Source organism: Actinia tenebrosa, unplaced genomic scaffold, assembly GCF_029948245.1.
Source record: "Actinia tenebrosa isolate PJP-AT-01 unplaced genomic scaffold, QUT_ActTen_1.0 PGA_scaffold3__52_contigs__length_22856419, whole genome shotgun sequence".
Classification (NCBI taxonomy): Eukaryota; Metazoa; Cnidaria; class Anthozoa; order Actiniaria; family Actiniidae; genus Actinia; species Actinia tenebrosa.
The window spans coordinates 14,216,859-14,228,718 of NW_028292580.1; the positions used below are offsets into that span (position 1 = coordinate 14,216,859).

Genomic DNA, 11,860 nt, shown 5'->3' on the forward strand with positions numbered 1-11,860 from the left:
TCGACTCAGATTGTTTTGTGCTTGATCATTCAACCAGAATATCAAAAGTTGGCTATTATGCTTTGCCTAGTTCCCAAGCAGCAAATTAGCACCGAATATCCAACTCGTTTTACGGCCTGGGTTCAAAGTTGAACGAGAAATTAATAATCGCTAGCGCTAGTTTATAAGCCCCCAGGGTCCATTTGTTTCTGCCAAGGGAAATTTCCCTCGACCGACAGGTAGGGTATTCCCCATGGTGGAGTCTTCCCCAGAATTCCTGCCGTCTTTGACTGCACTGTGGAGGATGGTTGAACAGTTGTGACTTAGGTTTGAATCAATTTACATAATTGGTTTGTATTTCTCGGTTCTAAGCCAATGAACACTTTATTGACGTAGCCTTTATGGATGACTGTTCTTTAGTTTTGCTCACGTTCAGTTTTTGTCAAAAAGTGAAATGAATAAAACTAATTTCATTATCAAACCACGATAGAATTTTGACAACTAATAAATTGTATTACTAAAGTTTATCATGATTTTATTTAACAACATCTATTACAACTGAGAAGTAAATCAATTAGGTATATATTAACAGGATTTCTTGGAACCTGTTAGTGAATAGACGATTCTCCAAAATAGCGGCCACAAAATAAACAAAAAGAGCACCTTTACTTTAGTTACGACAAAATGTTCTATAATCTTGGTGTGTAAGATCTTTTTTCAGTTCGTTGTTTTAATCCTACACATGCATGAATTTTACACGGACAGCCAGCTAAACCGTATTTGATAACCAATTTAAAGTTCCAAGAAATAATGCCACCAGATGTGCTTCTACTTTATCAAACAATGTTCTTGGCTGTAATAGTCTTGGCTCTTGGATTTGGCAGTTCCGTTCCCAAGGCTTTCTGTTTGGTGAAACTGTCCATGTCCAGTGTTGCTCTCGACTCTTCCTTTTTTGTTTTCTTTTTTGTCCAAGAAGTACAGCACAATATTGTAAATCATAATCAAAATAATGATCATATTCTTCGCAATGAAGATAGAAGCATCGTGTTTGAGTTTTAACCACACAACCAGCCGAATGATGAGAAGCGTGAGGTTGACTGGTATTTTCAGAATCAATCGCCAGAGGTACAGTTTTTCATTTTTTTCGATTTTACCTTCTTGAAGCTTGTTCTCGCTTATTTCCAGGACAGAGAGTAAAAGACTGACAAGAACTAATGCTATTGTGGTGCCAGCGATGGCATCAGAAAGATAAACTGACCCACTTTGGGGGAGAAGAGCCGTTAGAACTTCCACGTAATCAAACAAGTCTACAGCGACATTCCCACACAACTCTACTACAAGTTCACTATAGTGTTTTCTTGCCTTTGAAGTAGTTATAAAGAGAAGTAAAGCAATTCCAGGAGTGATACACATGGTCATCCTCAGAATGTTGGGTCCAAAAAAGTGAGTCTTGTCAAGTTTTGACCTCAAGCCTCCAAATATTACGCTAATCATTACCGTTAGAGGAATAACATAGGCCAGCCATACCTTCCATAACTGATCTATCTGTTGCTCATGTGTCTTCTTTTTGTGTTGGTACCATACTATCAAACTTGGTAGCATCACAATCAGCATTATGTTACCCCATTCGTTTTTCCAATAGATGCTTGGATATCTAGCAAGTGCAATGGCCTGTACGAATACCAGTATGATAAAAAGCAATTTCCCGATGCCATGCGTCCATCTCAATACCTTCTCTTTCTTGCCTGCTTTGTTTTCAGTCATCTTCGTAGTTCCGTTCTTGTTTAGTGCTGTTGTTCCAAGGACGTGGGACTGACGTTTGTCTGTAAATGCGTGTGCAGAGGTATTTATAAGGCTCAATAATGACATCTCATTGGTTAATTTCAGGAATACGCGTCATATCCCAAATTAAAAATAGATTTCTAAGAAACCCCCTTCAGTTAGAGGTGTGCAGAGGTTTTTATAAGGCTCAATAATGACATTTCATTGGTTAATTTCAGGGATACGTCATATCCCAAATTAAACCCCCTTTAAAGACCCATTGCCACTTACCGTGATGCACCGCGGTCACATATGAATTTTGTGGTCCATGAAATTCAAAGATTCATATATTGAATAATTACTTAATATTAAATCCTTTTCCGACATAGCACTAAGGCACAATAATGATTCTTTTACATTTTTTTAAGAGTTTATTCAAAAGGTTGGAATTGTTTTTTCAGTGGTGACACAATTCAAAATGTAAACAAATTGTGATGCATCACGGTAAGTGGCAATGGGTTTTTAAATAACTGGATCACATAGTATTACATCACGGTATGCATCTTGGAAGAATATAAATTAAGGACACATTTATAAAGCAACGCTGACGAACTGTTTTAATAGGAAATGCCTACGACTAAGAATAATATTATTTACATTGCAGGATTAGAAAGCTTGAAGATTATTGGAGTGTACGCGGTATATAACATACATGCATCAGTAAATAAAGCAATTTCCGATTTCACATAAGCAAGACAAGCAAGAGAGATCATAATTACAGTAATCTTTATGTGTATTTTGTCGGTGGAATATTGTCCTTCGTTTACATTTTTTATGTCCAATATTGAGATCACTGGTGATCACTGTAATCTAATTAGCTATCAGCAATGCGATTTAAGACAGTTCTTTTTAGTCTTTTTACCTGTCACAGTCATTGAGCAAAAAACCTCACTAGACCTATTATCGACATCATAATAATGATAACGTTTTTGGCAATAAAAATCGATGCGTTATGTTTGTACTTGAACCACACTATCAATCGAATAACAAGCAGGGCAATGTTTACCAGAAACATTTGCAAAATCAGTCGAAGGAGATACGTTTTCTTGCGAATCACGATTTCATTTACATATGAGGCCGTTTCACATTTCATCTCAGCCATTTCCAAGGTGGACAACACCAAACTGATGCAAACAAACACGACAATGCAAACTTGTAACGCAGATGAAAGATGGAAATTCTCATTTTGAGAAAGCAATATGTCTAGAATTTCTATATAATCAAATAAATCCAAGACTACGTTACCGCAGAGCTGTGTGAACAATTCAATGTTTTCTTCATGTGTCGCTGTACCTTTAGCAGTTGTCAGAAGAAGAAGAGCTATTGCAGGCGAGCCACAAGTGGTCATCAACAGAATATTTGGCCCAAAGAACTGATTGCTATCCAGGCTTTCTCTTAATCTACCGTATATGATACCAACCATTGGGATTAGAAGGGTCAAAACATAGACACCCCATACGAACCACATATTTTGAAGCTGCTCATTTCCATGACAGCATGTTAGAACAGCGAACCAGGCTAGCAATGTTGGTAGTACTAGAAGTATTAAGCAATTGTACAAGCTGTTCTCAAAGTAGATACTTGGATACTGGGCAAACATTACAGCTTGTGTGATCAACGCTACGAAGAATACAAATCTTCCTGTGCCGGTCAAACAGCCCATGATGAGTCACTAAAACTGGATCACTTGAGCTTTATACATTACCGAGCGATCCGACTTGAGGTCACTTGGAAACTAAACTTATCGAAGTCACTTGAGGTTTTATAACACTCCGACTTGGAAAGCACACTAAATGTCATTGGTAGATTTTAATAGCTCATTACAAAAGATTGTAATATGATTGGTGGACGAGGTCTCAACTTTTATTTCTAAGAAATGTATTTTTATATTTGTTGGTATATTACGTAATTAGTCCAATCACGTACCCAGAGTCCAAGATCAATGATAGGGATTTTCCCTCATCCATAATGCATTGGGAGTACATTTTCTAGCTTAATAAACAAAAATCTGAAGACTTGATCGTTCCGTGACATCGCAAAGCTGCAAGTCCAGAACATTCTAGTACCTTGATAACTAACTAACTACACCAAGTAAAAAGGTTAATTTATATACTTTTTTTCATGCATATTTAATTTCAAAACTTCGTGCTAAATGAGAAAGGAATTTTTATATCAGAAACAACAGCAGTGTTCTTTATTTTTTTTAAATTGCGAATGTATTTGCTTTAATATTTTTGGGTCGTTGTTAGTACGCAGATAGGCTGAATTAAAGAAAATCGCGAGACGTGATGCATTTTTGGATTTCCAAGAAACTGATTTATGGAGAGTGACTCTCCATGATATCAAGAACATCCTATTATATTTGTCACTTGCACCAACAAAAGTAAAAAGAAAAAAGAAATAGCTTTTATGTATCAGATATTTCAAAAAGTGAGGTGGTGAGGGATTTGTGGAGGCGACGTGTATGCGTGTTTTTCCAATTTTCCCAAACTTTTCTGCACATTTTTCTGTCATATTTTCCTCGACCAACGTTTTTTTGAACCGTACATAGGCCACATATCAGTATTGGCCATGTTGATCAACACAGTTTACCATCATCTACAGAAAAGATCTTACTGACACCACTCAAAATTACGTCCATGATTTTGCTCCATAAAAATTTGTTTTATTTTGTTTTTGTTTTCATTGATTCTGTTTATACGTTTCAGTAGTATTATTTTTCAGATGCATTCACTGCATTACTCGTATCATTCTCCATCACTCTTGTACACAATTGCACGAACTTTAAAGAAGTTCAACTGAGTCTTACTAAGAATTCCTTGATAAGAAAAACAATGAAAACTGTAAACGGAAATACGTAGCTGTATTGACCCTGCGATCTGTATTCCTAGAATCGACGGAAATGGGCCAGCCCCATGTTACTGTAACAGAAAGACTGATATACAGTAGAGATAAATACAAATAACGAATGACTAGTCAAACAAACCATTTATTTTTGTTTTTCTGTTTCCCAGTTTTAAATCCTGTCGGCTTTTCAGTCTTCATCAGAACCGAGCCTCGTCATGTTTATAATGGACATCACAATAACGATCAGATTTTTGGCTATAAAAATCGACGCATTGTGCTTGTATTTGAGCCACACAACCAAACGTATAATCAGTAGAGCAATGTTTACCAGGAACATCTGCAGCAGGAGTCGCAGAAAATAAATTCTTTTCCGATACTTGCAACCACAATCCCTATCGTGTTTCTTCTCGGCCATTTCCAGAGTAGACAGCAGCAGGCTGATACAAACGCACACCAGGATGCTGACTTCTAACGACGATGGTAGGTGAAATGTCGACTCATTCTGGGATAGCAACATGTCTAGAAGCTCTATATCATCAAATAAATCCAAGATGGTATTGCAGCATATCTCTGCAAACAGTGCAACATTATCTTGTGCCGTATCATTCGCGGATGACAGAAGAAGAAGGGCTATGGCAGGTGAGCCACAAGTAGTCATCATAAGAACATTTGGCCCAAAGAAGTGATTGCCATCCAGTTTTTTCCTTAATCCACCATATATCAACCCAACCATTGGGATAATCATGGTCAGTATATAACAACCCCATACCATCCACAGCTGTTGGAGCTGCTTGTTATTTTTTCGTAGTAGGAGCCACCAGACCACCAAAGTAGGTACTGCAAGGAGTATTAGCACATTGTACCAGTGGCTGTGCAAGTAGACACTCGGGTACTGGGCAAACATGGTCGTCTGTGTAATGAAGCATGCAACGAAGAAGAATCTTCCTGCTACGGTCAAGCAATGCACCATTATTCAGTCCTGAGTATAACTTGATCGACAGAGAAGTAAGTAAAAAGCATATGAAGCTTAAGCTGGCCTAGTTATTGTTAAGCTTTTATAAGCAGGAGGGAGGAGATGACTCAAATGGTTTTCTTAATAAAATTCTGAAACAGTCATGTATGACAGTGTGACGTCACATAGCAACCAAATCTTGGCGCGACGCTTCTTCCAAAATGTCACAATAAAATTGTAATTTTAAAGGCGGGAATCTTGAAACAAAAAGCGGTCAAAATAAAGATTTAAAAGTTTATACATCTTTAATTTAACGTAAGCATAATAATTACTCATTAACTTATCAAGTTCAATACTTTTTTTTATCATATCAACGATCTAAAACTCTGAAAAGATAAATAATTTGAGCTACTGGCCTTTCGTTTTCTCGCCATTTTTTTCCCTGCAAGAAAAGTTATCGCGTAGTTAGAAAAATCTTTTCTCTTCTTTCCCTTCATTTTATAAACCCAAACAAGGACGTTTTAATACTAAGCTGTTGGGCTTTTAACTAAGCTAAAGTATGTTTTCCCTTGTCTTTCCATTCTGCTCATCAATCCTTTTAAGTGTCAAAATTTACTCAGTAACTCGTTTATCGTATTCGCCTTCGTAAACCAGTCGTACTTTTTGAAAATTTTTTAGTCGCAAAATCAACATTTAGATGGTTTATTCTTTATCGTTAGGGACCATAAATCATATCTGCGTTCAGTATCTTTGACCTCCTTTCCTCGACCTTGAATAAAGCATATTTTTTCTTTGTTAAAAATCTATTTTTTTGTTCTGAAATTATATTTATTTTACAGTAAGCTTATATATTGTTGTCAAAAAATACTTATATAAAAAAACCTAAGCTTATACGAAAAAATGTTGATGACATTTATCAAGTTTAATTGAAAAATATTTTCAAACATTTCATTTTGTGGAGTGCAATTTGGTCTGAAATCAAACGCGCGATTACAAAATCGCACGACCGCGTAGCGGGAGTGCGATTTGTAATTGCAAGTTTGATTTCAGACCAAAATTGCACGACACGAAGTTCAATTACCACTTTATTATATCCATTTTGAAATCTTTTTTGAAAAAGACGTTTTTTCCAGTTAAACCGACATGACTTACAATCTACAAGCAGTCGATTCAAACATGCTGTCAAGAGAACTTGTTTATACTGATCGAGCAATGATTCTCATTTTGAAAACCAACACTTTCAATCCAAAACTAAAATGAATTTATATAGGACCAAAAGGCATTACATGTATTAAGAATCGTTTACTTACATTAAATAGCAAAACAATCCTGCCCAAAAGGGTTGTAATGAACTGGCTGTTGTCCATTGATGGTTTGCAAGCATTCCCAAGAGAGTTAAAAGACAAAAGCATGGCGGCCATTGTGGTGCCGTTAACAATGGACGCTAATAAGAAATCTTTTGTTAAATGGTACCAACTTGGCCGCGATGACGTAACGTGCAATCGAAGAATACAGCCAATGCTCACTGCTTGTGTTTTTACGATTTCTGTTCAACATGTTAAGATCACACTTGTGCCGAGAAAACAGCAAAAATCAAAGGTTGTTTAGTCCTTCGGTTGTCCTTAAGAAGTCACGTAGCTCAGCAAAAATCTTCTTCTTAAGAAAAACTTCTTTTAATGACTGTATTTTCGTCGATGTGTTGTTATGCTTTACAGATTGAAAGGAAACCACTTTCCACGATCAATCGCCAAGAAGTCACATTCAAAAGATGCCGATTGCATTTTCCTCCACTGCTTTTCGCTGTAATATCTTCAACTTACTTAAGCAGTTACTTTACAAAGATGCTTTTGACAATTTTAAGTGATTAGTTGGTCTTTTTAAGCCCTTTTTATGGCTTTTTCAGTCTTTTTTTTACGACTTTTGACGGTAAAATCGTTCTTCAGAAAATTTTTTTTGAGCCGTGGCCCAACACTCAGATGGATTCCTTGATACAATTGGCTAGAAAATGACATCTCTCTTGTGATTGGTTCATATCAGTTGATGTGCAAAATCGTGCAATTTAGAGCTCAAAATCGTGCGATTTATGCTGAAATCACTGCTGCAGGGAACCAATCAGATTGCAGGATTTGCTTGTGATTTCAAAATGGATGTAATAAATTATGTTAAAAATTGATTTTAAAATATTGCAAGTTGTTAAAAATACATTCATTGGATTTTTTTTTTAAATATTGAAAAATTGATTTATAATATAACAATCATCTTTTACCCCACAAAGTGAGGTGAAATTTAAATACTGAAATCCATATTTGTATAGTTGAAACCTCACTTTTAAAAATGGCAATTTTGAGGATCTTCATTTATATCTTCCTTTTGTATGACCTGTATTTTGACTCTGTTGGTGGTTTATTTTCTCAAGACTACTATCACATTGTACAGGTGATGATGGCAATCATCCTCTACCATGTTTTAACCTGTTTTATTTATCAAAATTCTCTCCTTAGGTCATGCAAAGTCCCATTTCTGGACTCTCCTTTTGAAAAAGACACTATGATACAGAATAACTCATTGCTGAAGAGAGACAAGCTGTACAGACCCACAAAAAAAACACAAGAAAAATTATCTTTTACTGCAAGTGAAGAGCAAGAATCGTGCCAATTATTGTAAGCAGCAGTCATTTAAAACTGTAAGAAGCCAGTGCAGTGACACAGCTGGTAATGGTGATCCTGTGTCATGGTTCTGGTACAAGATTCCAGTATGATTCTTCAAATTTTCATAAGATTCGACAGTTTGCCTTGTCTCTGATGTGTTTAATATCTTTTGTTGTTACAAAGATGTGTGTTTGTGTGTGCTATAGTGGTACATTTGTTACCAATAATATTTAATCTTCTATTTTTTCCCAAATTCTTTATGACACAATATTTGATGGTAGTATTAGTGTATATTTCTTCCTCTTTGAGGTGGGAACATTTATTCCTTATGTTCTACATTTAGACTGCTGTATCTTAGTTGAAGAGGTATTCAGTGAACTATTAATTCCTAGTATGAACTTTTTATAAATGTATACTGAATGTTAAGCCTGGTCATAATAATTGTGTGTATGATAATTGCAATAATCAAAACTACACTCACCCCAACGATCACACTTCACAACAAACTTCAACACCTGGGTTCAAACCACTGATCAGCCGTTATCTTAAGCCCTGCTACTTATGCCCAGGGTTGTGGGGGGGGGGGGGGGGGGGGGGGGGTAGAGAATTGGGAGGAGATGCTTGTCAAAAATGTTGAAAATGGCTTCTAAAATAATTATTTTTACCCCCAAAAAGGTACAAACTATCTATGAGTGCTAAGTGACAGAAGGGAGGTAATAATCCTAAATTTCAACTGTCAGTTTGGCTTTCATTTTTTCATTTCATTTTTTTGCAAAGAAACCACCGAACCCCCTGGGATATGATAAACGATCGGTCCCTTATGAAAAGCTGCATACAGTATGTTCATGTAAAATGTTGTCTTTTCCCCATGTCCTTTTATTTGCTTGACTTCTTATTTTAAATCTAGTAATAGTTTATGGTTGAATCATCTATTTTGTATGAATAATGTTTGTCTTTGTTGCTCAGTTGTTTTCATCTCTGCCTGCATCTCCGAGTGTTAAGTGGGAGCCCTGACATAACACCCTGGTCCTGATATAACAACTTGTGCAGCAATCGTAGAGATTATAAAAACATTATGCATCACAGGAAAATTTCAGTGACATTGATATCTACTCGTTGATACTTAGAAATCGCTCGAATTATGAAAAACAACCACAACAACTTTCAAATACACTTTCCTTTCCTATTTATTAAACTTCATATATTTAATCGCGAAACACGCCCGTTTAACATTTGAGTTAAAAAGAACCAATATTAAATATGAGCTCGCCCAACCTGGAATATATATATGTTATTTACCGGCCAGGAGGTCCGGATAGGGAAAAACTGTGCCCGAGGTCTTGAATATACGGACCGAGGTCCGTGTTCAAGACCGAGGGCACAGTTTTTTCCTATCCGGACCGACTATAGGACGGTAAATAACTTATTTATTTTTTTCCCGTATTTTTTTTACTTGTTTTGGTAATCGTTTTGTGTTGTCGTTTAGCGGCAAAGGATACCGGACCGCGCGCGCGGGCAGATACTTACAAAATACCGCCCGCTCAAACAGCCAATCAGAACGCACGATTTTTTAGGATACCGGACCGGAAAAAAATAAAAGATCATATTTCATGGATTAAAATCATTTTAGGATAGGAATAGGAAAGTACTACATGGATAATACAAGCTTTACTGTACGACTTTTGTGTGTTTAGAATAAGGTGGCAAAATATTATCTACAGATAGAGTACAAACACTAAAAGTGTGCAACACTTTGCACTATTTAGTAGTAAATAGTGCTAATTAAACAATAGAAAACAATAATAATTTAACAGTATTTAGTGGTATTTATGTTACACATTTATAGTGTTGTACTCTACTCTGGGGTAGTTTATTATTTATGTAAATAGTTAATTTCAAATTTGATGACTTTTGATTTTTTGATTCACTCTTATCGAGTTAATTATTCACATATTTACCTTTTGCAAGTCTGCCTTGTTGACTTATGATTTGTGCAAAACATGGTGTCAAACCCAAGGGAACGTTTTTCCAACTTCAAACAGATAGATGAGCAGTTGTGCAAAAGGTTTCTTCACGAAACTCCGCAAATACAAAGATGAATACCTAGGTTCCTTAACCTCCTTTTGTGATGCCATAGATCAAATCTTTAAGTCATCAAGGTCTTAAAATATTCTTGTGTGTCGTCTTTTTTCGAGTGGCTCTTGGAAAGGTACTTCGCAAAGAAAAATTCAATAACTAAAGATCTTTTTTGTTAAAAGCATCAAAGTAAGTGAAAAAACATTTTCGAAGGACTCCTTTACCCATATGACTGGTTCATAAAGCAATATCTTTGAGATTTTTTGGGGAAAAACGGGAAGATAAACACGAGCGTTTACTCTTCCCTCTTGGCCGCCATTGTGAAATCGCTGAACCGCGACGTGACGTCATACTATCATACATGACTCATTCATTGTTTACCTTGGAGACGTCTCCTCCCTCCTGTTTTATAAGCGGTGGAAGTAAATATTATTTGTAACAAAATGAACGTGTGAGGATCTCATGACCGCGGACAATATGAATACCTGGGGAAAACCCCAGCTATTTTGTTTCTGAGAAAATAATCGGAAGACGACAAATATTTACTACTATTTATTAATATTTACTTATTACCTTGTATTTGTAGCGCAAGAAAAGGATGAGACCGTCAAAAAAGAAAACTAAAAAAAAAAAAAAAAAAAAAAAAAAGAATAAAGTAATTCAAACAATAAGTAGAAAATAGGATTGTCAAAAGTACGAGAAAGTCGTGAAAGTGAAAAGTAAAGAGTGCTTTGTCAAAATACTAGTAATCAAAAACCATCATAAGCGACAAAACGAACACGAAATGTGTATCCCATCTTTATGATTTTTTCGTGTTGATCTATACATATATAGTTTACTACTTGTTATGCCCTGTGTTAGATCAACACGAAAAAATCATAAAATTCAGTCAACCGACCACAGGTAGCCCAAGCTCGACATTAACATAAAAGAATTTATTGGAATTTAACCATGATTGTACGTAAACTTCAGTTGTAACTTACTGCGCGTCTTTTCAACGATTTTCAAGAATTTTTAAAAAATTTTTTCCTCTCGCGGTACGGAAAATGGAACTCCGTTTTTGTGTCGGCTGCAAATGACGCGAGACTAGAAAAAAAAAGGAATATTGTTGTATATTACGTAGATTGATTTCTATATAACTTGAAATTTATTATGCAATTTTTACAATTATAAATCTGGCATAACATAATTAATCTGCAATAAAACTACATCATGCCTGTCCTGATTCGGAAAGAACTTTATTTTTAATTTTTTATATGGTAGTCCTCTGAATTTATATTTTTTAGTTCTTTAGATTGATTTTTTAAGAAACAAGAAAATTTTTGAATTTAAAAACTCGTAACGTCAAAACGTCTTTCAGTTCAAAATATTTACCTTCAGCTCAGCCCAACTGTAACCAACGTTCCTTTTAAAAAATGCATTTTAAAAATCATGCAAAAATTTAACGCTTTATTTTTGCCTCCTGAATTTATTTAAACTTTTGAGAATAGATTCATATATATTTTTTCATTTTTCACATTGTTCAAAACAAGCAAAT

General features: G+C 35.5%; 3 protein-coding genes and 1 long non-coding RNA gene across 4 annotated transcripts; all 4 read right to left on the reverse strand.

The window, feature by feature from the left end:
* Positions 1-497: 497 nt before the first annotated feature.
* LOC116295284 (uncharacterized) lies at positions 498-1,802 on the reverse strand. The gene has a single exon (XM_031703065.2). The coding sequence runs from the start codon at positions 1,741-1,743 to the stop codon at positions 808-810; it is 936 nt and encodes a 311-aa protein (XP_031558925.1). The 5' UTR covers positions 1,744-1,802; the 3' UTR covers positions 498-807.
* Positions 1,803-2,330: 528 nt separating this feature from the next.
* On the reverse strand, positions 2,331-3,575 carry LOC116295261 (uncharacterized). Its single transcript, XM_031703033.2, has one exon. The coding sequence runs from the start codon at positions 3,461-3,463 to the stop codon at positions 2,672-2,674; it is 792 nt and encodes a 263-aa protein (XP_031558893.1). The 5' UTR covers positions 3,464-3,575; the 3' UTR covers positions 2,331-2,671.
* A 1,194-nt stretch (positions 3,576-4,769) lies between these two features.
* Positions 4,770-5,617, reverse strand: LOC116295262 (uncharacterized). Its single transcript, XM_031703034.2, has one exon. The coding sequence runs from the start codon at positions 5,615-5,617 to the stop codon at positions 4,835-4,837; it is 783 nt and encodes a 260-aa protein (XP_031558894.1). The 3' UTR covers positions 4,770-4,834.
* A 3,485-nt stretch (positions 5,618-9,102) lies between these two features.
* LOC148908719 (uncharacterized) lies at positions 9,103-10,663 on the reverse strand. Its single transcript, XR_016120711.1, has 2 exons — positions 10,206-10,663; positions 9,103-9,522 (listed from the first exon to the last, which is right to left on the reverse strand). It is a non-coding gene; the product is annotated as an uncharacterized LOC148908719 (long non-coding RNA).
* Positions 10,664-11,860: the final 1,197 nt, after the last annotated feature.

Bases quoted from the DNA above. Each gene is read 5' to 3' on its own strand.
- LOC116295284 (XM_031703065.2), bottom strand. From the start codon at position 1,743: ATGACTGAAAACAAAGCAGGCAAGAAAGAGAAGGTATTGAGATGGACG.
- LOC116295262 (XM_031703034.2), bottom strand. From the start codon at position 5,617: ATGGTGCATTGCTTGACCGTAGCAGGAAGATTCTTCTTCGTTGCATGC.
- LOC116295261 (XM_031703033.2), bottom strand. From the start codon at position 3,463: ATGGGCTGTTTGACCGGCACAGGAAGATTTGTATTCTTCGTAGCGTTG.